The 22,906-nt window shown below is 38.1% G+C and overlaps 2 protein-coding genes across 10 annotated transcripts in view; one reads left to right on the plus strand and one right to left on the minus strand.

The window, feature by feature from the left end:
- The window catches only part of NBEA (neurobeachin), a 742,365-nt gene that overhangs the window by 515,060 nt on the left and 204,399 nt on the right, over positions 1-22,906 (plus strand). For 7 of the 9 annotated variants that reach the window (XM_028837519.2, XM_028837523.2, XM_028837524.2 and 4 more), the window contains one exon: positions 12,119-12,255. In XM_028837519.2, coding sequence (XP_028693352.1) covers positions 12,119-12,255 — 137 coding nt within the window. Of the gene's footprint in view, positions 1-10,448; positions 11,286-11,561; positions 11,825-12,118; positions 12,256-22,906 lie in introns of those variants that run through there. The other 2 variants (XM_077974208.1, XM_077974209.1) reach the window with 2 other exon arrangements.
- Positions 13,327-16,635, minus strand: MAB21L1 (mab-21 like 1). Its single transcript, NM_001194220.3, is given in 1 exon segment — positions 13,327-16,635. A coding segment is annotated over 1 exon segment (1,080 nt). The 5' UTR covers positions 15,603-16,635; the 3' UTR covers positions 13,327-14,522.

The following is a 22,906-nucleotide window of genomic DNA, read 5'->3' on the forward strand; positions in this document are numbered from 1 at the left end:
GAAAAAGCCTTATGAGTCTTTATGAGTCTTTTTTCTCTCTTTGAATGAGGAAGTTGCTTTCCCAGTCATAAATAGTATACCCAAAGGATTCACATTCAGCTTCAAACACAGAATTCACAATGCTCTTAGAGACAACATTAATACATGCCTATTTCTTATAAAAGCTAAAGTATTTAAATTTCTAACTTAATTTTTAAATCAGTTAAGGTGTTATAAAAGTAAATAAAAGCTTCATCTTGAATATTGAGCCTTTTTGCCTCTTTTCATTATTTTCAAAAAGTCTACAGGTCCTTTTAGAGTGTGCAAACATTTTACTGTAATCCATATTTCTTTTATTTCCATATACGTATGTTCCCCTTCAACCATGATTCTGTCATCTATGAAACACTCTAAGGTACTCTTAACTGTAACAACATCCCTGATAACCAAACTGTATAAATTAAAAATGTAATAAAAAGACACAACTCAACCATGCTTATTAGACATTATCTTAGTTCATTTTCTGTTGTTTATAAAAGGATGCCTGAAACTGGATAATTTATAAGAAAAGAAACTTATTTTATATAGTCATGGAGACTGAAAAGTGCAAGGTCAAGGGGCTGCATGTGGTGCGGGCCTTCTTGCTGGTAGGGACTCTCTGCAGAGTCCTGAGGCCACACCTGGCATCACATGTGAGGGTTATCACATGTGAGGGGCCGAGGGAACTCACATGCTATCTCAGGTCTCTCTTTTTCTTCTTATAAAGTCAACGAGTTCTACTCCCATGATAACCTATTAATTCATTAATCCACAAAAGGATTAATTCACTCATGAGGACAGGGCCCTAATGACCCAGTCACATCTTAAAGGCACCACTTCTCAATACTGCCACATTGAGGGTTCAATTTCAACCTGGGTTTTGGAGGGGACAAACAAACATATTTACACAATAGTAGACATCAACCATAAATCATATATAATTTGCATTTTTTGTTAATTTTAAGAATAAAAGCCACCCTTTTTATGGTCAGGTGTTTCACAAACCATACTCATAAGATCTGTTCTTTCTTAATACAGTGTAATAGTTGAAACCCATTTTGATTTTCTACTTTTTTCTCTGTATGGAGAATTTATCATAAACTAATTCCTCTACAAATTTATAGTCATACTCTCTACCAATCTGGAGAATAGGGCAATAAATAACTAACTTACCAGGAGACCATATTTTTCTATATGGAGGTGACTAAGTTTTCATCATTGTTTTAAGCATGTGAATGAGGATATTGATCACCTACTGAGAAAATATATGGGTCATCTTATTAGATCACATTTGAGGGAAAATGCGAGATAACAAAACAATTTTCCTAGTACTGAATTATGGATGTTAGCAACTTGGAGAGAAGGAAGAGTGAGCTCTTCATTACCTTGTCACTGCCATACCTAAGTGTGTTCTCGTCCTCTCTCTGAAAGACTTTGCCACTTACTCAAACATAAGTTTACAAAGTGATTTTGCCACTACAGTTAGAGCAGTGCTATACAGAAGGATCAAGAAGTCTTTCTGCAGACTGAAAATATTTTATTTAATTAGTTTATTTCCATGACTTGATGTTGCAGAGCCAGAATAGCAGCTATAGAAATACTTAAACAGTTAGGTCTAAGGACAAGTATTTAGATGGCAATTAATTTACAAATGGTTATTCCAGTAGAATATGCTCTACCAGTTCAAGTCATCAGTCCAATAAAAACAAGTCAATTGTTTTCTCTTAGAATAGAAGATTAGAATAGAAAATGTCAAGAATCACACAAAATAAGGACAAGACCTGGAAGGACCTCTTGGACTCTTATTCTCTGATGCCAGATCCAAACCACTCAGGTGAATGTGGTTATCCCACCAAAACAAATATAAGTATTGAATATCAACTCTATGTGAGACATAATGGTGGGTTCTTGGAGTAAAAAGACACATATGATCAAAATTCTGCCCTCCAGGAAGTTATAGAGGAGAAGAGATAATGAAAAAAAAATAGTTAACCTAAATGTAGAAAGGAAACCATTACAACACAATAAATGGTCCTAGAATAACATGGATTCTGGAAAGCCTTTATTAGAATGGGTATTTCCTTTCTTGAGTCTTGAAAAATAAGTTAAACATTTAGAAGTATTTAGAGAGTTGTTGCAGAAGGCGGGAAATGTATGCTAAAACATTAACTTCTGTGTGAAACTACAGTAGTTCTAAATTACTTCGGTAAAACGCATGAGGCAGGGAGTCTCTGAAGCTGAAACTGACAAGCTCAGGGAGGGAACTTTATGTGCCATAAGGAATCTTGATTTTATCCTGAAGGCCACAGTGAGACTGTGAAAGATTTTAAGCATGACAGTGATGAATTTTTTTAAAAAATCACTCTGGCCCTTGTGTAGAATATGTTTTTAGGATGCCCAGACTTAAGGTAAGAGCTTGACAGGAGGCTCTTTTCCAAAGCAACAGTGATGAGAGCCTCAACTAAGTTGACGGCAGGCAGGAAAGGGGAGAATGGGACAGCTACCAAAAAAAAAAAAAAATTAGAAGGTAATTTGTGGAGGACTGTAATAACTGACTAGTGCAGGCAGTAAGAATGAGGGGAATCAGGCCTGAGAGGAGAGGTGGTTTAGAAGCTATTAACTGTGTGTGGGAATGTGCAGATGCAAGGTCTTCTGTGGGTGGGAGATGAAGATGCTTGACCTGTTGGGCCTCCAAAATTTTCAAAAGAATAGAAGTTTGAAATTTGAGAGCCAAGGTGGGCATGGAGTTCATAATGGAAACCAGTAAGATCACCTAAGGGAAGTGAGAAAATAGAGAAGTAGTAGGCCAAAATCAGATGCCCTGTGGCACAAGGTTTAAAGGGCAGCCAATGAAGGAGAACCCACAACAGGATACCAAGCAGGAAGTAAAGTGGTAAGAGAAAAGGAAAGATTCCTATGCTTAGGAGTCAGGAACTCTGGCTCAGCACTTTTCAAACTAATGTTCCTTGTAACACAGGTCTTTTGAAAGATGCTAATGAGAAAAAAGAAACTCTATAGTTAAATGTGTTTGGAAATTTATGAGTTTAAAAATAAGTTGCAGGCCAGGTGTGGTGGCTCATACCTATAATCCCAGCACTTTTGGAGGGTGAGGTGGGAGGATCGCTTGAGCTCAGGAGTTCAAGACCAGCCCGGGCAACATGGCGAAACCCCATCTCTACGAAAAACTTTTTTAAATTAGCCAGGTGTGGTGGTGCGAGTCTGTGGTCCCAGGTACTCAGGAGGCTGAGGTGGGAAGATCCCTTGAGCCTGGGAGGCAGAGGTTACCGTGAAATGGTACCGCTGCACTCCAGCCTGGGCAACACAGTGAGACTCCATCACAAAAAAAACAAACAAGAAAAAGTTGCAGAATTTTTTAATTGATGGACTTTTCCAAGCTTTTAACTTACTAATTAATGAGTATTTCCCAAATAGCTTGGCCCAAGTAGAGGTTGGACTGAAATTAAAGGAGAGAATAGGAGTGAGGAACTAAGAGATGGAAACTGATACCTAGAGCTTAACAAAGAAGGGAAGAAAGGAGATAGAAATAAGAGAGCAGAGGCGGCAGGGGAGGGTAGGCCTAGTAGCACAGATAGACAGGGTAACTACCTCAAACAAGAGGAAAGATATATTTCCAGAAACTGCTGAAAAACAGCAATAAATGCAGATGCAGAAAAATCTTTAGATAAAGGAAGACAAATGAAAAAAATTTAATTTTTCTTGAAAATATGAATTATTCATTTATTATATAATCAGGATGAACAAATGTATAGGTGAACTTTTCTAGAAAAAAAAAAATCCGTATATCTATCCATCTTCTCAGGAGAATGTGTGACCCAGAAAAAAGGGTAAAACCCACTGCTCTGCATTATTATTTCTGAGCTCTAATCTTTGATTCCTTAACCTACAAAGTCTGACATTCAAGGATATATATGATTTTTCAGTTTCATCTCACACTGCTTTCCCTTACACACCCTAATCTCTGGCCAGACTTATTTACTGCTCATTTACGCCTGCAACTGTGTATTTGCCCAAACTATTCCCCTTGCTCACTATGCTCTCCCAGACCCTGACCTGTCCAAATTCTACCCATCCATCACACCTCACTACAGATGTCACTGCCGTCATTCTATTCCAACTGCTCACTCCCCCACCAAAAATAGGCTGGAAATCATGATTGTTCTGTGAATGTCTAGAATTTTTTTCTGTCCCTTTCTTGGTAGGAGGCAACATATATAACAAATACCCTGACTTTGGAATCAGATCACCAGATTTGAATCCTATCTCTCATTTACTAGTTGTATGACCTCTAAATCACTCCAACCCTCAGTCTCATTTTCTTATGTGTAAAATGGAGATGATAGCAGTGCTATCACACAGGAATGTTAATAGAAATAAATCATGTAAAGTACTTTACACAATTCTTAGTTTAACCCTTTCTTCCTTATGTCATAATTATTTTGTGTGTTCTTTACCTTATACTATAAGCTCTTTGTGGGTAAAATTTATGTCTTATACACCACTGTATTCTCTCCTTATATGCAAAAACAATACACTACTCATTAAGTAATTTTTGTTGACTACATGAATGAATGAATGAATGAATGCTGAGTTAAACATGCCTCTACACATTTAATTACAAAGAGAGAGCAAAGTATACACTAGGAAAAATATGATAGTCGTAAAATTATGCCCTTTAAAACCATAATAGTGCACATGTAATATAGCTAGAATGATCAATTAAATTATAACTCTCATTGGTTATCAGTATATTTTTAAATTTGTTTTCTCTAAACAGTTATCTTTTATATTTATAAAGAAAAATTTGAAATCAATTTCAGAAAAACATAAAATATGTAATATATTAATTTCAGTGAGCTTTTACTATGACATATAAATGCAACACTGGTATATATCATTTTCTATATTCAATCCACAAACATAGATTGCATACTATATGACAGATACGTGATAGGTGGACAAGATAATAAACCCTGTCTTCAATTAGCTTGTGCCAAATAGGAGAAACAGACTTTTAAACACATATACTTAATATATTATAAGTGCCATAATGATATGGCCAGGAAACTATGGAAATATAAAGGCAAGCTACTTAATCCAACCTGGGGGTGCAAAGATTTAAATCATATCCTCTGGTTTATTCACTCATCTAGTCTAGTAGAAATTTACTCTTCCCGATCATTAAATGATATCCCAGTGCCATAGAAGAGTCAATACTCTTCCAGAAGGTGAAAAATATATTCCATATGTTGAACTAAATGTAATATAACTAGAAACAGAAATCTCAGCTGGCTCACTTATTAAATCAAAAGGCAGAGCAAAGTTTCACACTGAACATTAAAACTATCACTGTTGTTTAGTACTTTTTGTACTGGAAAATAACTCGGTGCTATTTTACTTATAGTATATATGCTTTGTAAGCTTTTTCTTCTAGGAAATCACTCACTGCCTTTGCAGAAAATGCAGCAATTTTTTTTTTTTTGATTCCTTGTAACAAAGAATTACCTGCTCTACAAATAAATTGGTAATCATAAATGGTAGGTTAAAGTTAGAGCATACCAGAGTCTTTCTCAGTACTTTTTAAAAATATGTATTATAAATACATTAAGGTGGGATTTTAGATAATAACATAAAAATAAATGATCTACCATGATGAACAAATAATATGCTAAATTGCAGTATTCAGTTGTTCATATAAGAGGGCTCCATTCCTTCCATGTCTGTTTTAGACTATGCTAAGTTGAGTTTTTCAGATGTAGGTTTATTCTCATCTCAAAACACCTAATTTGTGTTCTTTATCATCTGTCTCATTTTATACAATAATAATCTAAGGAAATTATGATCTGTGGGGATAATCGGTTATTGTTCATCTTAGTGTGAAGGATAGATTATGCTCAAGAAGTCACCTAGGATCATCAAGAGGCCAATTCCTGAAAACAGTGAGCTTTTGTGTAAAATTTGAGTTTATAGAATATTTATAATGGATAGTTTAGGGGAGGGTACATTGTGTCTTTGTGAATATGTTGGGGAGGAAGTAGTACTGAAGTTTAAATTCATAACCCTTGAGGCATAGTATTCTATGAGTTGTTAAAATATTTTTATTTTATTCAAGCAAAAACATTCTGCAACTATTTCCATGCAAAAAAAAGTTCAGGGCTGGAGTGCAGTGTCACTGTCATAGCTCCCTACAGCCTCAACTTCCAGGGTTCAAGGGATCCTCCCACCTCAGCCTCCTAAGTAGATAGCTCCATCGGCATGTGCTACCAAACCCAGCTAATTTTTTTTTAATTTTTTTTGTAGAGATGAGATCTCGCTAATTGCCCAGGCTGGTCTCAATCTCCTGGCCTCTCATCCTCCCACCTTAGCCTGTCAAAGTGCTGGGATTACAGGTGTGAGCCACCATGCCCAGCCCTAAAAAAAAAAAAAAAAAAAAAAAAAAAAAAAAAAAAAAATTGAAAATTGAAAATTTCAAAATATCATTACTCTGAAATTTTATCTGGACAACTATCAATATTCTCTGTATATAAATAAAACAGTCATTATCTAGAGAATTTGCTACTATGACTTATATATATATATATATATATACATATATATATATATATATTCTTAAGACACTTCAATCACCTGAAACCCAGAGAACCATCCTGGATATCTAAAATTTGGAAATCTAAAATTTGTTGCAGTATTTTTTCTAGAACTTGCCCCTCCCTCTGGCACATACACAAATACCTCCATTTTCATAATGCCCAAAGCTTTCCTAGGATTCCAAAACAAAGTTACAACTTTATTATATTCTTCAGTAATTTGTTTTGAGATTAAAACATCTTATTCCTTTGTTTCTATGGGGGAGAATGTTTTAGGGAAATTGACTGTACCATACTTAAAAATAATGAGTCTATGGCCAGGTGCAGTGGCTCTGACCTGTAATCCCCGCACTTTGGGAGGCCAAGGTGGGTGGATCACGAGATCACGAGTTCAAGACCAGCCTGGCCAACTTGGTGAAACCCCGTCTCTACTAAAAATACAAAAATTAGCTGGGCATAGTGGCGTGCACCTGTAATCCCAGCTCCCTGGGGAGCTGAGACAGGAGAATCACTTAAACTAGGAGGCGGAGATTGCAGTGAGCCAAGATCACACCACTGCACTCTAGCCTGGGCAACAGAGCAAGACTCCATCTCAAAAAAAAAAAAGAGTCCAAAGCAGTGATAGATATCTTGTTCAGTCACTCATGCTATGAATTACTTCCCTAGAAAGTATACCACATTATAAAAATAATTATAAAAATTTACTCCCTCCTTATATTTTTGTCCTAATTTCTTTGGAATAATATTATTTTACAGTGAACATAAAGAATTTCAGATTAGTTTTAGTTCTTCTAAATAACATCAGGATTTTAAGTTTAATAATTCTACTAAGATTAGTCAATTTTTTATTATCCAAAAATAACAAGGTTTCACAGGTTCTAAAAGCAAATTGAGCATGTAGTTTCCAAGTAATTGAGGATGAAGAAAATCCATATAGCTAATACAACTTTTAACGATATTAAACTAAGGTTAGGAAATATTCAAGCGATTCTAAAATACATTATAATTTTATGTACCCTAAATATAGTTTACCAATTAAAAGTCATCAAATAATTCTAGCAATTCCAGTTTTAATTAAACGGCAACTCTTTTTCCATGCATAGTCTTTGCTGTGCTTTACATTGAAAGTTGTAAAGAAGCTTATCATTATTAGGAAATTTAATAGCCATCGTTGCCTTTTAATCACTAGAATGTATTTTACCCCCTCCTGAGAATGATTAATTTACCCTCCCGTCCCCCGCCCCCCGCCCCGAAAATGATTAATCCCTGCAGTTGAGAAAAAGGAAAAGCAGCCTCTGACCTCTGGGAACTGGCCTGCCTATATCTAGGCCTCATTCTTTTTGAGAACTGGCCTGGAGCTCACTGCTAGGCCATGATGTTCCCTTGTTGGACATAAACAACCTCACAGAGCACCAACTTCATACAGGGCTGTATGATGATGATGTGAGACAAAAAACAACTTTATAATTTTGACTAAACACAGACAAAAGCAAGATCACTGTGCATACCCCAAAAGTACCAGACATTCCCCTCTTTTGGCTAATATGAGTGACTGCTACATCTTTTGAATTAGAGCTTTAGCATACATTTAGTCTTCCCTCCCTCTAGATAAAATAGATTGAAATACTTAATCATAGAATTATTTCTGATGCCTGACAGAGGCCAATCCAGAGCAAAGCCCTGCTTTCCTGAACCCTTCCCAAAATCACAAGTAAAATCCAGATCCTACAATGAGTCTTTTAACACCCCCTAAGTCACCCCATGGTTCTTATTGTTGTCGGTTTCTCTCACTGCAATGAATAATAAAACCCACTTGTTCAACTACAGATATGTTCTTGGTGGTCTTTGGCAAGAAAGCATTGACACATCCAGTAACTTAAAATTTGTGAATATTGGACTATTAGTTCTGTAAAAATACAAATGAGTTTTGTGGCCATGCACAGTGGCTCACGCCTGTAATCCCGGGACTTTGGGAGGCCAAGCCAGGTAGATCACCTGAGGTCAGGAGTTCAAGACCAGCCTGGACAACATGGTGAAACCCTGTCTCTACTAAAAATACAAAAATTAGCTGGGCACAGTGGCATGCGCCTGTACTCCCAGCTCCTGAGGAGGCTGAGGCAGGAGAATAGCTTGAGCTCGGGAGACAGAAGTTGCAGTGAGCCAGAGATTGAGCCATTGTACTCCAGCCTGGGCGACAGAGCAAGACTCCATCTCAAAAAACAAAAAAGAATTCTGTAAATTGTAAAGTTTTACCAAAATGTCAGTGTATTATTAAGATTTCTGGGCTTGAAATTTTGATTTTCATCAGCATAATCTAAACCCACAAGTATTTAACATTCTACTTTTAAAGTGTATTTGATAAATGGTTTCTTTTTTAATATAAAACGTGTACTTTCTACTCTAGGTCCATGATGAGGTTTACCATCTCAACTGGTTAAAGATCTTATGGCTCTAAAGAGAAGTTATTATTTTAAAGATTCATTATGCTAGGGTGGTTTTTGTTCTAGTTCACATTTTAGGTTAGATAAATGGGAAGTAATACCCCTATCCTTCTTTCAAAAATAGTATTGGAACAGTATTTTTTAAGCATTATATTGCCAGTTATAAAAAGTAAATAACGTTTATATTTTCCTTTTAATTACCACTTTAGATGGTGGAATTTTAAATTATTATATGCATCAATGCAATAAGAAGAGGTTTTGTCTTATCCATTTGTTTATCAATACTTCTATGTGTGCTGAGGACATTATAATTTATTGTTTTATTGCTACAGTAGTGATTGGGATGAATATATTTACAGTCATTCCTCAACTCACTACACCAAGCAAAGTTTAGGAAGTTAAATTTGTAGTTACTTAAGTTATCTTCTAGAACAGAATCAGCTAGATCACCATCTCACTGTCATTCAGAGATGCTGTTCTTTATAAACTATTTTTATTTGGAAAGGGATCCGAGGTTTTCAAATAACCAGGTACCATATGGAAGATCTGCTGGCTTATGATTGTGCCTTGTGTAAACATTTTAATATCGGATCCCTAAAATCCAAAGGCTCCCCCAAAGGGGATTAAAACATAATCCCCTCTCTCTATTGCTGTAGTGGATTAACTCCGTATTCTCTCTGCGGCTGGTTTGCTCCCTGAAGACTACAACAAAAAGATTCAGTGCTCCTTAAACATGCTATGGAATTGGAAGTTGTAATTGGAGATTTCCAAAGGACGAGGGTAAAAATGACACACTATTAATGCTGAATATTTCATGATGTGTCTTTCTTAAAGAAAGACCAGTTCGAAGCCCTTTTATAAACGCCGGGAAAATCTCCTCAACAGAACGATATTGGAGTAAAATCTAAAGGAAGCCATCTCCTTTCAGAAACGCAGAGGAGTAAGTAGAGAAGATGTGCTCCCCGTGGAAAGTTCACGGATCGTGTCCTTAAAAATTGTAATGTATTTCAGTAAATCAATGGGTACGGTTTTGATGTTTCACGATCTTTTTTCTCATGTTCTCAATTTGGATACGTTAAATTACTTTTTAGGAGAAAGAAGTAATTCGCCATTTTTAGTGTTTTTGACCATTATTTGTCTCCAAATGCCAGAAACCTCTTACAAATCTTGGTAGTCCTCTGTCTTTAGAATGGAGACTTTTTTGAGGTTTTTAGCAATGCCTAAAAATGTGTAACTTTGTTTCCTGTGTGAACCAAATCACCTTTCTCACCTTGCCCCAATCAAGAGTAAACCGCATAGATTTCTTCAGAGAGAAAATAGGAAAACTGGCATCCAAGGGAGCGTCCTGGTTGCTTAAGGGTTAAGGGAGCGGTTCGAACCGGCCCGAGCGTTGGGGGATTCGGAGGAGGGCGCGGAAGGCAGGAGGCGCCGCCAAGCGCGCGCACAGACCCTCCAATAAACACAAAGGAGGGCCTGGGGAATAGAAACCCAAATCCACTTGTAATCGTACAAGAGATTCGGGCGTAATTACTTGAGCAACCTAGATTAAGATTGATGAGCCTTTAAAGTGGTGCTTCAGATCGACTGCCTCTCCCTTTCCAAAGAAAAACCTTGTGCAACCGAGGTGGACCCCGACTCCGCTGGGCAGAGGCCGAAGCCCAGAGTCCGCGAGCCCCGGGGGCTTATCCGAGGATCGAGAGCAGTGAAATGAAAGACAGGGCTGTGCGTGGGTCTGGCCCAGGCAGTCCCGACAGGCTGAAAGCTGACACTGTCACAGTTTGCTCCTTAGCCACCCCCTTGTAATCGCGACAGAAGCCAGCCCAGCCCTCTGTGTTCCCGCAGCCTCGGGAAGGCTCGGCTTTGTGCAGGACGGTCGCAGATTGGGTGTGTGCTGCGCCAGGGAAGGCCAACTTGGCCGCGTCTCCCGAGGCCGGCCCGGCGGGGGCTGAGGGCGGCATCGGCGCGAGGGATCTCCGCCCGGAGGGCCGAGGCCTAGCGGCCGCAGAGAACCTGACTTTTTATTGCCTTCCCCCGACTGTTATTGTGACGCACTTGACTATGCATTTGAGGGGAGAAGTGGAAGGGATTATGATGCGCCCTTGCTACCGACAAATGAATGGTTGTATCCGATCCCCACGTTATGTATAACGTTGTATCGTGTTTCAAATCCAGGATTGCGAAGAATGTCTCCCTTTGGGGAGACTTTACAGGAAACATTTAGGTAATATCCCATTTGAATTCGTATTCTATACGCGTAATTCGTGATTTTCAACCTTAACAGATTGAGGGAATTCGAAGCAGGCACCCTGGCAGGCACTTTTAGTGAAGCTGTTTCTGCAGTTTCAAAAGTTGAGAAGTAGCACTTTCGCACGGTTTTTTTGAGAATCGTTTTGTTCAAGCGTCTTACATTTTCGTCCCTTTTGATATATTCTCTGTGAGAAAGTGACTACGATTTTCGTTCTTTTCTACATAAGAACTTTATGTAATGTCCGTATGCACGCGTATGTGTGTGTGTAGCGCGCCTTAGGAGACAGATATTAATCTTCCTGCAAGAGGCAAACCGCTCACAACAGCGGAATTTATCATTTAGATCCTTGCCCCCTTCTCGTCCTCTCGCCTCTCCTTCGGGAGCGCCGCTGCTGAGTGGAGCGGCTTCGCGCGATGGCTGGTCTTGGGGGCAGTGCTGACTGCCTAGGGTCTCTGGAAAAGCCAGTGATACTCAGTGGAGAATTGGGACATTTGTCCGTTCTGCACTTTTAAGTAGGTTAATGGCAGCCCCTCACCAACCATGTAGGATTTCTAGGTGGAAATTGAGCGGTATTCGGTAGCCTGACCTTCTGGGTTTTCATACCATTTTTTCTCTCTAGTCTTGTTATAAGGTAATGAATAAAAGCTAAGTAGTCCTTATCTTACATGAAAAAAGAGTTTGCCGCCTAATACGGGAACCGTTTTTTCTAGTGCATCCTTACCAATAAAAACCTCTGGTACCCTTCTGGGAGGGAGCAGGAAGGGCCACAGGGGATCAGCCTGACTCCCCTTATCCTTGCCTTGCAGGCCCAGTGGTTCTCAGCACCCCTGCCCAGCTCATCGCTCCCGTGGTGGTGGCCAAGGGGACTCTCTCCATCACCACGACAGAAATCTACTTCGAGGTAGATGAGGATGATTCCGCCTTCAAGAAGATCGACACTAAAGTGAGTTAAAGCGATTCCGTGTACGGTACTGGTGGCTTTGTGCCAGGAAGTGGTTTTCAATTTTGTTTGATTTTACCTGACAGTGGAGGAGGGGAGCACATTCTCCTCTTTCTCAGAGAAAATAAAATGAATGAAAAAGCATGTTCACTTTATGGAACTGAAGACTATATTAATGAAGTTAAATCCTGTATTACCAGAGCATGCACATTTTAACAGTCTTTCTGTGAGTGCCTTTGTTTGCGCTTGGGCAGATTTGGTAGTTAAGCCAATTGCTCCCAAGTCCCTGGGGCCCAGAATCTCAGGCTCTGAGGGCTGACTACGAAAGGTCTTAAGAAATTTCTTATTAAGATCACTTTTAATTTTCAAAACTTTAGATTGAATTGTGATTATTGAAAAGTTATAAGGAAACTGGGGGGAGAGCCATTTAGATATAAATTCATCTCCATTAGTACACCCATTTTGTCCATCTCCTGAAATAAGAATGGGTTTTATATGTGGATTTAAGAGGAAAGCAACTGATTCTCTGAGCTTTGATTTAAAATATATATGCTAGAACTCAGATGTTTAAATATTGTATTCTTCTTTGATTATAATGCCAGAAAATACATATTGGAACCATTTAAATGCATACTTATTAAATGTTATTGTGTAGATTTTAAACACCAGAGTATTAGAGTAGCTCTTTCTCAGCACTTTCTGAGATCTATTTTAATATTTTGACTTTCATGTTACTGTGCAATTTGCAAACTTCTATTCTGGGGTTAAGAATTCAAGAGCATGAAGTGTCACACTAGAAATTCTAGCATCATTTTGCAAAAAATCTTCCTTTATTTTTAGAGGCAGTTATTCTAAAATAGTCAAAGACAAATGCTCCCACAGATCCAGAACTTTATTGTTTTTAATTTAGATATTGATATAAAATGTAATAAAATAGTGTTGGTAAACTAGAGCTAAAATCCAAAAATTTACCATCACCTGAATTAACTAACTTAAGGCCCATAGGTGATCAGCATTTTCAGCACTTGTTGACTACTAAAGTATTCCAAAGGATAGTCATGGGACTTCTTTTACTTCCAGCTCCAAATGCAGTTTTTAAAATAAGTCAGTCATCTCTACTGTCATGATAGACTTTTTTTCTTATATTATCAAAAATGCTACAAGAAGAGCAAGCTTTCAAAGGTAGATTTAAATTGTGTCTGTTGTAGAAAGGAATTGTCTTACAAGTAAGTTAGAGACGGAGAGTAGATCGTTATCTTATATACCTATACAGAAAGAGCTTTTCTCCAATGTTTTATTTTTAAGGATTCATTAGCATATTTCTCAAAATGTTTAAGATATTCAAGTGGGTTTGATTTTCAAAATGCAGCATTACATCTTTTGATAGGAAACAATTTAAAGTGAGACACGACAACTTTTATTTTACTTCATTTATTAGCATCTAATTAAATAAAAACCAGCAACAAATTAAAATCTAAATCACAAAAGTAATTATCCAGTGTATTTCAAGTGCATTTTTCAAATATATAATTCAGATATTCAAGCGTTATTATATAAGCTGAATTCAAATTTCTTTGAATATATTTAAATAACATTTCAAGTATATTTATGGAATGTTAGAAATAGAACAAGCAATATTTGAAACAAAATGTAAACTTTTTAAAGTTCAGACACTTTCAAAGACAGAGGAAAGTACCAGGAGGAAATCTACCTTTAAATGATAACTTTGTTAGTGGAAAATGTCTGGAAGTATCGAGAATGGCAATTTAAGTTCTGTTCACCAAATCACAAACACCAACATCCACACTTTCAAAGACAATGTGAGATCACAATATTTGTTACAAATCAAAATATACATTACAGTTTCTTTCAGATGGCATATCCAAATCGTGTTTACTCACAGGCAGATGCACCTAAATCACCAGGATTGCAATAATCCTTTGATAGTTAGGCGGAGTGTTCGTCGCGGTCTTGCATTACAACCGGGCTGTTTACGGAGTGTTACGGTGTACTTTTCAAGGGAGATAGGAAATCGTGTGGCAAGAAGTCTTCTAATACTAGTGGCTTTGGGTTTTTCTCCATCCGCTTCCCCTACTTTTTCTCCCCTTGTGGGGGTGGGTGAGATGATGTCTAAATATTGTATTATTACTCCTTTTTAAAGGAAGAGATTGTTTACACTGCGGAGTGGAATATTAGGAATTGAACAGAAGTTTACACTTAATAAGGACTTTGAGAAGGGTAATAATTTCGGCTCTTGATTAACTCATCCTCTAAAGTTTTTCCAAACTTTTCGGGTTGGTCAGGATCTCTCTTGCCAGTCGCCACGTTTGTTTGGCAGCGTTTTCCAGAGCTGAGTGAGGTTTGCCTTGAAACAGATCTAAGTTCGGTAGAAAGTAGTGGGGACACCGCCGGCACTGCAGGCAGGAGATAAGTTGCAGCAAAATCCCGTTCAGCCGATCACCCAGGCAAGACTCGTCCCAGTCCGACTCCCGGGGATGCTTTTCACACTCGTAGGAAACCAGAGTCTTCATGTGGTAATTGTTCAAGGGCTGGCCAGGCAGTTCAAGGTGACGATCCCTTAAGGTTTTGAGGATGGAGAGGCACTTCTTTCTGCAGCCCCCCATCTGCAGTCTGTTCTCTGCCTCCGCGAACTGCAGCACCCAGGCGTCGCTCTCCGCCGAGCTCTGCTTGCCGGCCAGGGAGTGGCACTCCTTGGACAAGAGATTGAAACCTTCCGCCTTCACCTCCGCCACCCGGTTGGGTCCCGGCCAGGGGATGTGGGGAAGTGGCCAGTGGGCAGCACTCCTCGGCCAGATCCCGGTGCATTTAAAAGCCGGCGTGATCTGCACCACGTACCTATCTCGGATTCTCAGTTTCACTTCGCTGGTGTCTGCCACCATCTTTACCACATCCCTGTAGCTACATTTGTCTACCGCTTGAGCCACCAGCGTCTGAAACCTGGACCGGATTTTGCGCGCCGAGAGGTAGCCGGAGGCGGTAATGAATTCCACCCAGAGGGACATGCTTCTCTTGCGCCCGTCGCTCAACTTCAGCACCGCGCAGCCGGGCAGTGAGCCATCGTCCACGAAGTTGAACACCCCCATTTGGTTGAGATAAAGCACCACTTCAAATTCCGTGGGGGAGATGACCTCAAGGCCCTCGTAGCGATTGTCCATCTCGTTGAGAGAGCTGATGAACCGCGGCTCCTGCACTTCCACTTCCTTCAGTACGTCGGAAACTACTTTGCAGACTTCCCGGATAGTTTTGGCAATGGCAGCTTTCCTGGCTTGGCATTTTTCGTTGTAGTATTTATTCAGATGGTAGACAAGCTTGGCCTGGGCCGCAATCATGTTGGGGCAGAGATCCGGATTGTACACCGGAGTCTCGCAGTAAGCTGTGGGATCCAATGCGGCTGCTAGAGCTGGAGCCAACTTCGGTGGAGAAACGGGCCGCAGCGCTCAGAAATGGATCAAAAATGCCTCTCGGAAGTGCTGCAGCGTTGGTTTCCCTGCTGCTGCTGCTGCTGCTTTTCCCTTCCTTTTATCTTTGAGCCCAGCCGTTCTTAAAGTGAAAGACTGTTCTCCCCCCTCTCCTTGTCTCTCTTCCTCTTTTAAAGAATCCTTGTGTGAGAGAACCGCATGGAGAGATCACCTTCTCAGGAATAAAAAAAAAAAAAAAAGTTGCGCTGAGACCCAGCAAAGCTCTTCCAGTAGTCAAAATAAGCACCCCTTTCCGTATTTATTTACGCTTTCCCGTAATCATTGTGTGTGCAGCACTGTTAATCAAATGGAGGAAAAGTGTGCTGAGAGTGTGTCCGGGGTGAGTGTGCGTGTGTATATGTCAGAAGAAGCTGCTGTTGATTTGTCTAAGAGCCCAGATGCACTCGTGTGGAAATTATAAAGGCAGGGCCAGGCAGGCGGGCGGCCAATCGCCACTGGGCTCGTCACGACAGCCTCCTTCAGCTCCAACCCGGCTAATTAATCCCCCCTCATGGATATAGGCACACAAACTAAAGGTAGGAGGCTGCTGCCGGCAGAAAACCACCCAGGCCACCTAGACAGTTTGGAAATCAAGAGGAATATCTCAGCTGTGGTACTACTTGAAGCATATTGACATTTTGAAAAGACTTGGCAAAGCGGCTCTCTTCTGTGCCGAAAACCCTGCTTGTCTTTTTACCGCTGAAATGCAAATACAGGTGTATTAATGGGAATCCATCAATTAGTGATCTAGACGGGGTTTTCTAAAACAAAATCACTAACTTGCATTTAGAGTAAGATAATTAATGCCTATTAATCCTTGGGGTCTTCTTAAATGCAGGTTGAAAGTTTGTTCATGCAGACTACTGGCATATGGAAGTTGGCTTTAGATGGAGGAGGACCTGTGTAATTTTCTCATTCTGGATGTTCCTATATGTTAAAATGATTTTTTGAAACGTTATGGAGGTAGTGTGCTCTTTTTTTACTTATGTTTTTTCCTTTTTTGCATTTGTTGAAAGGAATCTGAAAATAATTGCTGAATGTATTAGATGTTCTACCCCCGTTTAAGTTAGGATGTTTAAAAAATATTTAGTACATCCCTCTGCCCCACCAGCTGCAGTCTTTGCACTTTGGTAGACTTGACCAGCATTACAAGCAGGACACAAAGCTATATATGCACTATAGAAACATTTGAAAAATCACTTGTCTCTGGGATGGAATTTTAGTTCATAAAATTCACGTGAAAGCATAGAGATCAAGCCTCCTCACAGATAACTATCCTGAAAATTTGAAGGTTTGGGGGTTTCTGGCTTGTTTACAGATGTATAATTAAGGATATATCTCCTGTCTTAAGTGTCCTTAAGTGGTGACCTAGCAGTAGACTTCTAATTTTATACTATTTCGTGTGATTTAATTAAGGGAAAATGGTTAACATTTTCAAAGAAAATTAACTTGCAATCAGCTAGGGGTCATTTCTGGATTTAAACATCATTTTGAAAACAAAAATGAAATCATTTCATTTCTGAATTTTGGAACCCGGAAACAGGAGGAGGAAATTTCTTTTCTTCCTAGTTGGTGGTCCAGTTGTGTCCTCAAAGCACAGGAAACTGAAAAAATACTACTTAGTGGTTATGTCGTGGTTTTTAAACCTAGGTGGATTTTTTAATTGTCTACCTTTAATTTAGATGCCACGTCTTTCCAATTAAGAATATTTCCAGTCAAATCCTATAACTCCCCGTAACAGGTTTGTAGGCACTTTCAGAGCCACTTTTAATAAGATCTTGTTCAGGGATCCCACTTTTTACTTAAGTTTTTGATTTTTGTTTGTGTGTTTTGCACAGGTACAGCATCACAAAGCCACCTATTATTTAATTTCTCCTTATCCAACAGTGATAGATTCCAATTTAGCTGAAAGTAGTATATTACATTGGGTTGCGTGGCACCCATCTACTTTATTTCCCAAGAACCTTCCATCCCCTTAGGAGCAGGGCTTGGGAACACCCAAAAAGCCCCTCCCCGCTTTGCCGTCGTCTCGGGTGAATGCACTGCTACCTTTTGGCAGTTGGAGGGGAAACGCATCAGAGCCCGAGAACCTGCAACCGCCACGGCGAAGATGTGCAGTGGTCTCTGGGGAAACGCCGCCTTCTGCCCTCACCCGGAGCGGGTGGCCCTGTGCCGTCCGCTCGCCCTCTCTCTCTAGCTGCGCCGCATTCCCGTGCCCTCTTACTTTCCTCTCTGGGCTCAAGATCGCTACGCTCTATTTCTCCGTGAGCTTATTTGAAAACCTTACTTGGAGTCCGGGTTTACTCTCCACGTCTGCTCCAGGCCACGCTGTGCCCACGCACCCCTCAGCCTTGACTGCCCACGACCGGCCCAGGTGTGGTCGCAGCCAAGCCCCCGCCTCGGGCCTCTGCGCCCTGCGCTCTCTCCCTTGCTTTCAGGCCCTCTGAGATGCTTGCCCCAAGACCTCGCCCCTTGCCTTCTTGGGCCACCTGCAGAACAACCCTGGTTGTCAAGGACCTGAGACAGCCGAGGACGGGGAGTCCCCGGGGCTGTACGAGGGACCTTGAGTGGGTCTAACGGGAAGGATGCGGGCCTGCGAGGGACGCCGGCCGGGTCTGGCTGGAGCCAGGCGCGCAGGTGGCGCATCTTCGGGGCTCACTGTGCAGTTTAATTGGGTTAAAGCGAAGCTAAACACCGAAGCACTTCGTGCAAACTAATTGGTGCAACCAGCTCCTTTTCACTAACGATTTGCACTTTGAGAAAGAAAAATGGATGGTGAGAAAAGGTATACTAGGAAACTCGTTAGATCTAGTGTTCCAGGAAAGTGAAGTCATTTAGTTTCAAGGACGCCAGGACTGTGTTTTCTAAGCTGCTTCCTTAAGCATCCTTCACACACGGAGTTGAAGGTGATTTACATAACATAGGATTCACCGGTCCGCGGTTATCACTGTGGGTGAACTGGGCGCCCTGGATTGAATAATACTCTAGTGCAAGTACTGCTTGTTGCTGCAACACAGTGATTTTCTATTACACTGAACACGTGAAATGAATTGCCTTCTGTAGCTGAATCCTTTCAGTGATCTTAGACGCCCCTCATTGTTGAAGTGAAAATTAAGCTATTCGGAGAAGTGTGTTTTCCATCCCCGAAATTTTTTTATGGAAATGACCTATAGAGAGGAATTACAAATAACAGTATGTTTTTGTGCAATTCAGCCTATTTTAATCTAGGCTTGGGGGATATATTTATTTTATGGGAGTAACATATTTAACTATTTTTCAGTAAATTTTTAAAAAATATCATTTGACCTATTAAACTAGTTATGTCAAATGATTATGCAGTACATCGAGATGGCTTAATATACGTTTATGTATTAATGTGAACAGTTTTTTAAAAACCTCCAGCTATACCAGTCTTGCAATATTTTTTGTTGAAAATGTAATCTTAGTGCTACTAGAATAAAATTGTGTGTGTGTCATGCTTTCGGATGTAAATACTTAATTATTTTCCATGGTATGCATGCAGACATCTTTGACATGACCTAATAATAGAATGATAATTAAGGAAAACTGGCCTAATTGAAGAAAAAAACATCTCAAGAATCTCATGATGTAATGATAGTTTGAAATGCTTATATTGAATGGTATTTAGAATTTTAATGCCTAACTGACGTTTACATTTCATTTACTTAGTTTATGAGGCAGGCTTGATTTAAAATGTACCAGTTAGAAAAAATAATAATAATAAGGACACAGCACACCATTATCATAAATGTTAGTAGTATTAGTGAATATAAAATAATTAAATACTGTGATCCTTAACACTTCGAAGCGTTCAAAATAACAATACCTAAACAACTTTTCCTCAAGTACTATTTCCTAAATAACTTATCTCCACTTCTGTAAACCTGCTTACTTATATGGGATATACAAAGCAATTCATAAATAGTGTCATTATTAAGCTTAAAGAAAAACTCTGTTATGTTCGAGAAATACAAGAATGCAAAATTTTTTTCTTTTAGAAAAAAACTAATTTAAATTTGAATTGCATGTTCATAAATCTCAGCAATTGTAACCTTTCATCTGGAAAAGAGGTATCTGTTAAAGGATATGCACATACATGTTAAGTGCTTACATAGATATTGTTTGGTGTTTTTTCATTATCTGCTAGCTGCTAGTCTATTCACAAGTATTCATGAATTTAAAGTTTTATTTTTTTAATATGTGCTTATTACACTGGGGAGATAAAAAGAATATGAAGTTGAGTTTATTACATTATTTATCCCTACTGCTGGAGTGGCTTTGAAGGCTCATTGTTGGCATCTGATTTCCTTCCCCCTTCTTTTTTTTATAAATGCACCCAGGCTATTTCAAGTGTTTCATTCTGCCAGACACAATATATTTCTTTTTTTACACTAGAGAAATTAAAGACAGATATTTGTGCAGGGTTTTCTTTATGTGTCACATTAAATAAAGTAAAATAGAGAGAATTTTTCTGGTAATCTAATTTGATGGCATCTATACCTTTCTTCCTGTGTGATTCTTGGTATAAGAACACTTGAGACAAAAAATAGCTTAAAAGCTTTCAAGGTTTCAGTGATTTCTTAAAGTAATTATTTCATCTTTTAATATCAGATTTATTTCAAAGTCAAACAGAGGATTGAGGTCGCTGTTTGCACAATTTAGACCCTATTTCACTTCTTCAACTAGAACATTTTGAGAATCGTGGTTAATTTTTTAAAATTGTTTATTCTTCACTTGACTGATGAAGGCCTTTGCCTCAGTTTTCTTCATCACCCTAGTTCACATATAGTCACATTTGTAGTGAAGAGTACTGTTTTTCTCTACAGTGTTGCTTAATAAACTTGATATTGGTATTAATAGGTTTTTGAAAAGAAAGGTAACTTTGAGATTAAAAATGGAAGTTGGGAGTATACTTCTAAGAATTGACCACCACTGCTTGATTTGCAGACTTGAAGTAATACTGGATAACTCTAGCCAAAACCTTTCTTTTGATAGAAAAAGAAATTTAAAGCCCAGCTTATTTTCATAATTGTCTCTGTTTCCTCACTTCATTTGCATGTGTACACAGAGGTACAGGATGTTTTCAGTTGTATCTGCAAACTGAAAAAAAAAAATGGGGGAAAAAAATGGGGGAAGGGAGGCTATCAACCTAAAGAATTTTTTATTGCTCAGCATAAATTGTGATCTCTAACCTTTTCCAAACATTTAAGGACAAGTCATTAATTTATTGAGTATTATGTAGGAAATATGGATTCTGATAGTCTAATTTCTCACAAACCCTTCAGAAAGTTACTGTTATCTTTCTAATAAAACTAAAATCTTTTTGTTAGATTTCAGCTTATAATTTTCTTGTGATATTATAGAAATATTCAGACAGGATAAATGGGCTCACATGATTCTTTTCTATATGAATATATGAAAATTAGGTATTTCCTAACCCATAACACATACACAAATGTATGTATGATTTTACATACATGAATTTACATATATTTGTGTATATGGCTACATTTTTAGTACTTTTAATATGCTATATTTTTATTGCATTTAGAGAAAACAAGGAAATCAGATTCGATGAGTGTATGTTAATCCCTGCATCTGTACTAGGTCATCCAGGACTGCATTGCTCTCATTACTGTTTCATACTGTATGTGATTAAGCCACTGAAAATATTCAACATGACCTTGAGACTAGAATATGATACATAGATAATCAACTTCCAGTGATTACATGTCTAAAATAACCTTTCCTGTTTTTAATTTATAGTTTTGGAGCTTATTTTTTAATGAGCAAAGTAATTCTTCTAAACTAAGATTTATTTTTTTAATGATCAGTAACTGGAGTAATAATTTAAAAGGATAATTACATCAAATAGAAAACGATTACCTTTTATCACATATATTATATGCAGTAAAATAAATGGTTTATAGAAAAAGAAGGAAATTAGTTTATAAATACAAATTTTCTTTATATCTTTACATATAAGTATAGAGATAACTATCTGAGAATATAATACCTATATAATATTTCCAGTTACATTTCATTATTTTCACTATGGTAATAATATACATTTTAGTACACCAATATGTACTATTTCTTGAAAGCACACTTTTCATATAATGATTTGTCAAGAATATCAAGTCTAAAGTAATACTAATGAATAGTTAATACTTTTATATTCATATATCCTTATCCATATTATTATCTCAATATCCCAGTCAAATTAGAAGCATGAACAGCATAGTTTGTAAGATGTAGTGTTCCTGATTTAAAAAAAAAGTGGGAACCTAGTGAAATAAAATGTATAGCTTTGTCTTTCTGTGAAATGTATTTTTTTAAGTTAGGTTTCTCTATGTATAATTTGCATACAATAGCGTTCCATGATTTTTCCATATGATTGTGCCATTCTATGAATTCTGACAAATGTATACCATCATAGAAGCTCTACCACACATGTAGAACATTTATATTACCACAACAATGTTTCTTCATGCCCTTATTTCATTATTTTTATTTGGAAATTTTATGATTAATGTGTAAATGTCTGAGTGTTTTAGTTTTATATCAAAAGGTCTTTAGACTGTAACACCCGTTATTTATTTCCCCTAGAATTTACTATTTTATCATGCTTCCAATTAAAGACAAGTTTTAATCAAAAAACACTGACACAGGCAAAGTATAAAATAATATTTCAGATATATAAGCAATATGTTTATAATTTTTATTTTATGTAAAGTTGTTTAATGTATGTGACTAATTAATACTTGGTAGAAGATTCATTTTTCAAAGAAACTCCTAATATTTAGTGGCTAACATGAATATATGTGTTAGATTTATGAATCAGGTTCACAGTTTGCACATCAAAATATGCAAGAAAGAAAGGGTTTCTCATATAAGTTAGCAACATTTGAGGCATATTTGTAATGTTTCTAGCTTTATGTCACTAGAGAAAGAAATGTCAAGGTTTCTCAATATTTTTGCTTTACATTTTCAGTAAATTAACCTTCCCTTTGGTAGGAATTGAGGCTAAAGAGTTTATTAGATCTAATATTACTTAATATATGCACATTCTTGGGACATATGTATAAATATACATTATCCTAATTTTGTATAAATATACATTATTATGTAAATTTAGATGGTTACAAATACTC

The sequence above is a fragment of the Macaca mulatta genome, chromosome 17 (genome assembly GCF_049350105.2).
Source record: "Macaca mulatta isolate MMU2019108-1 chromosome 17, T2T-MMU8v2.0, whole genome shotgun sequence".
Classification (NCBI taxonomy): Eukaryota; Metazoa; Chordata; class Mammalia; order Primates; family Cercopithecidae; genus Macaca; species Macaca mulatta.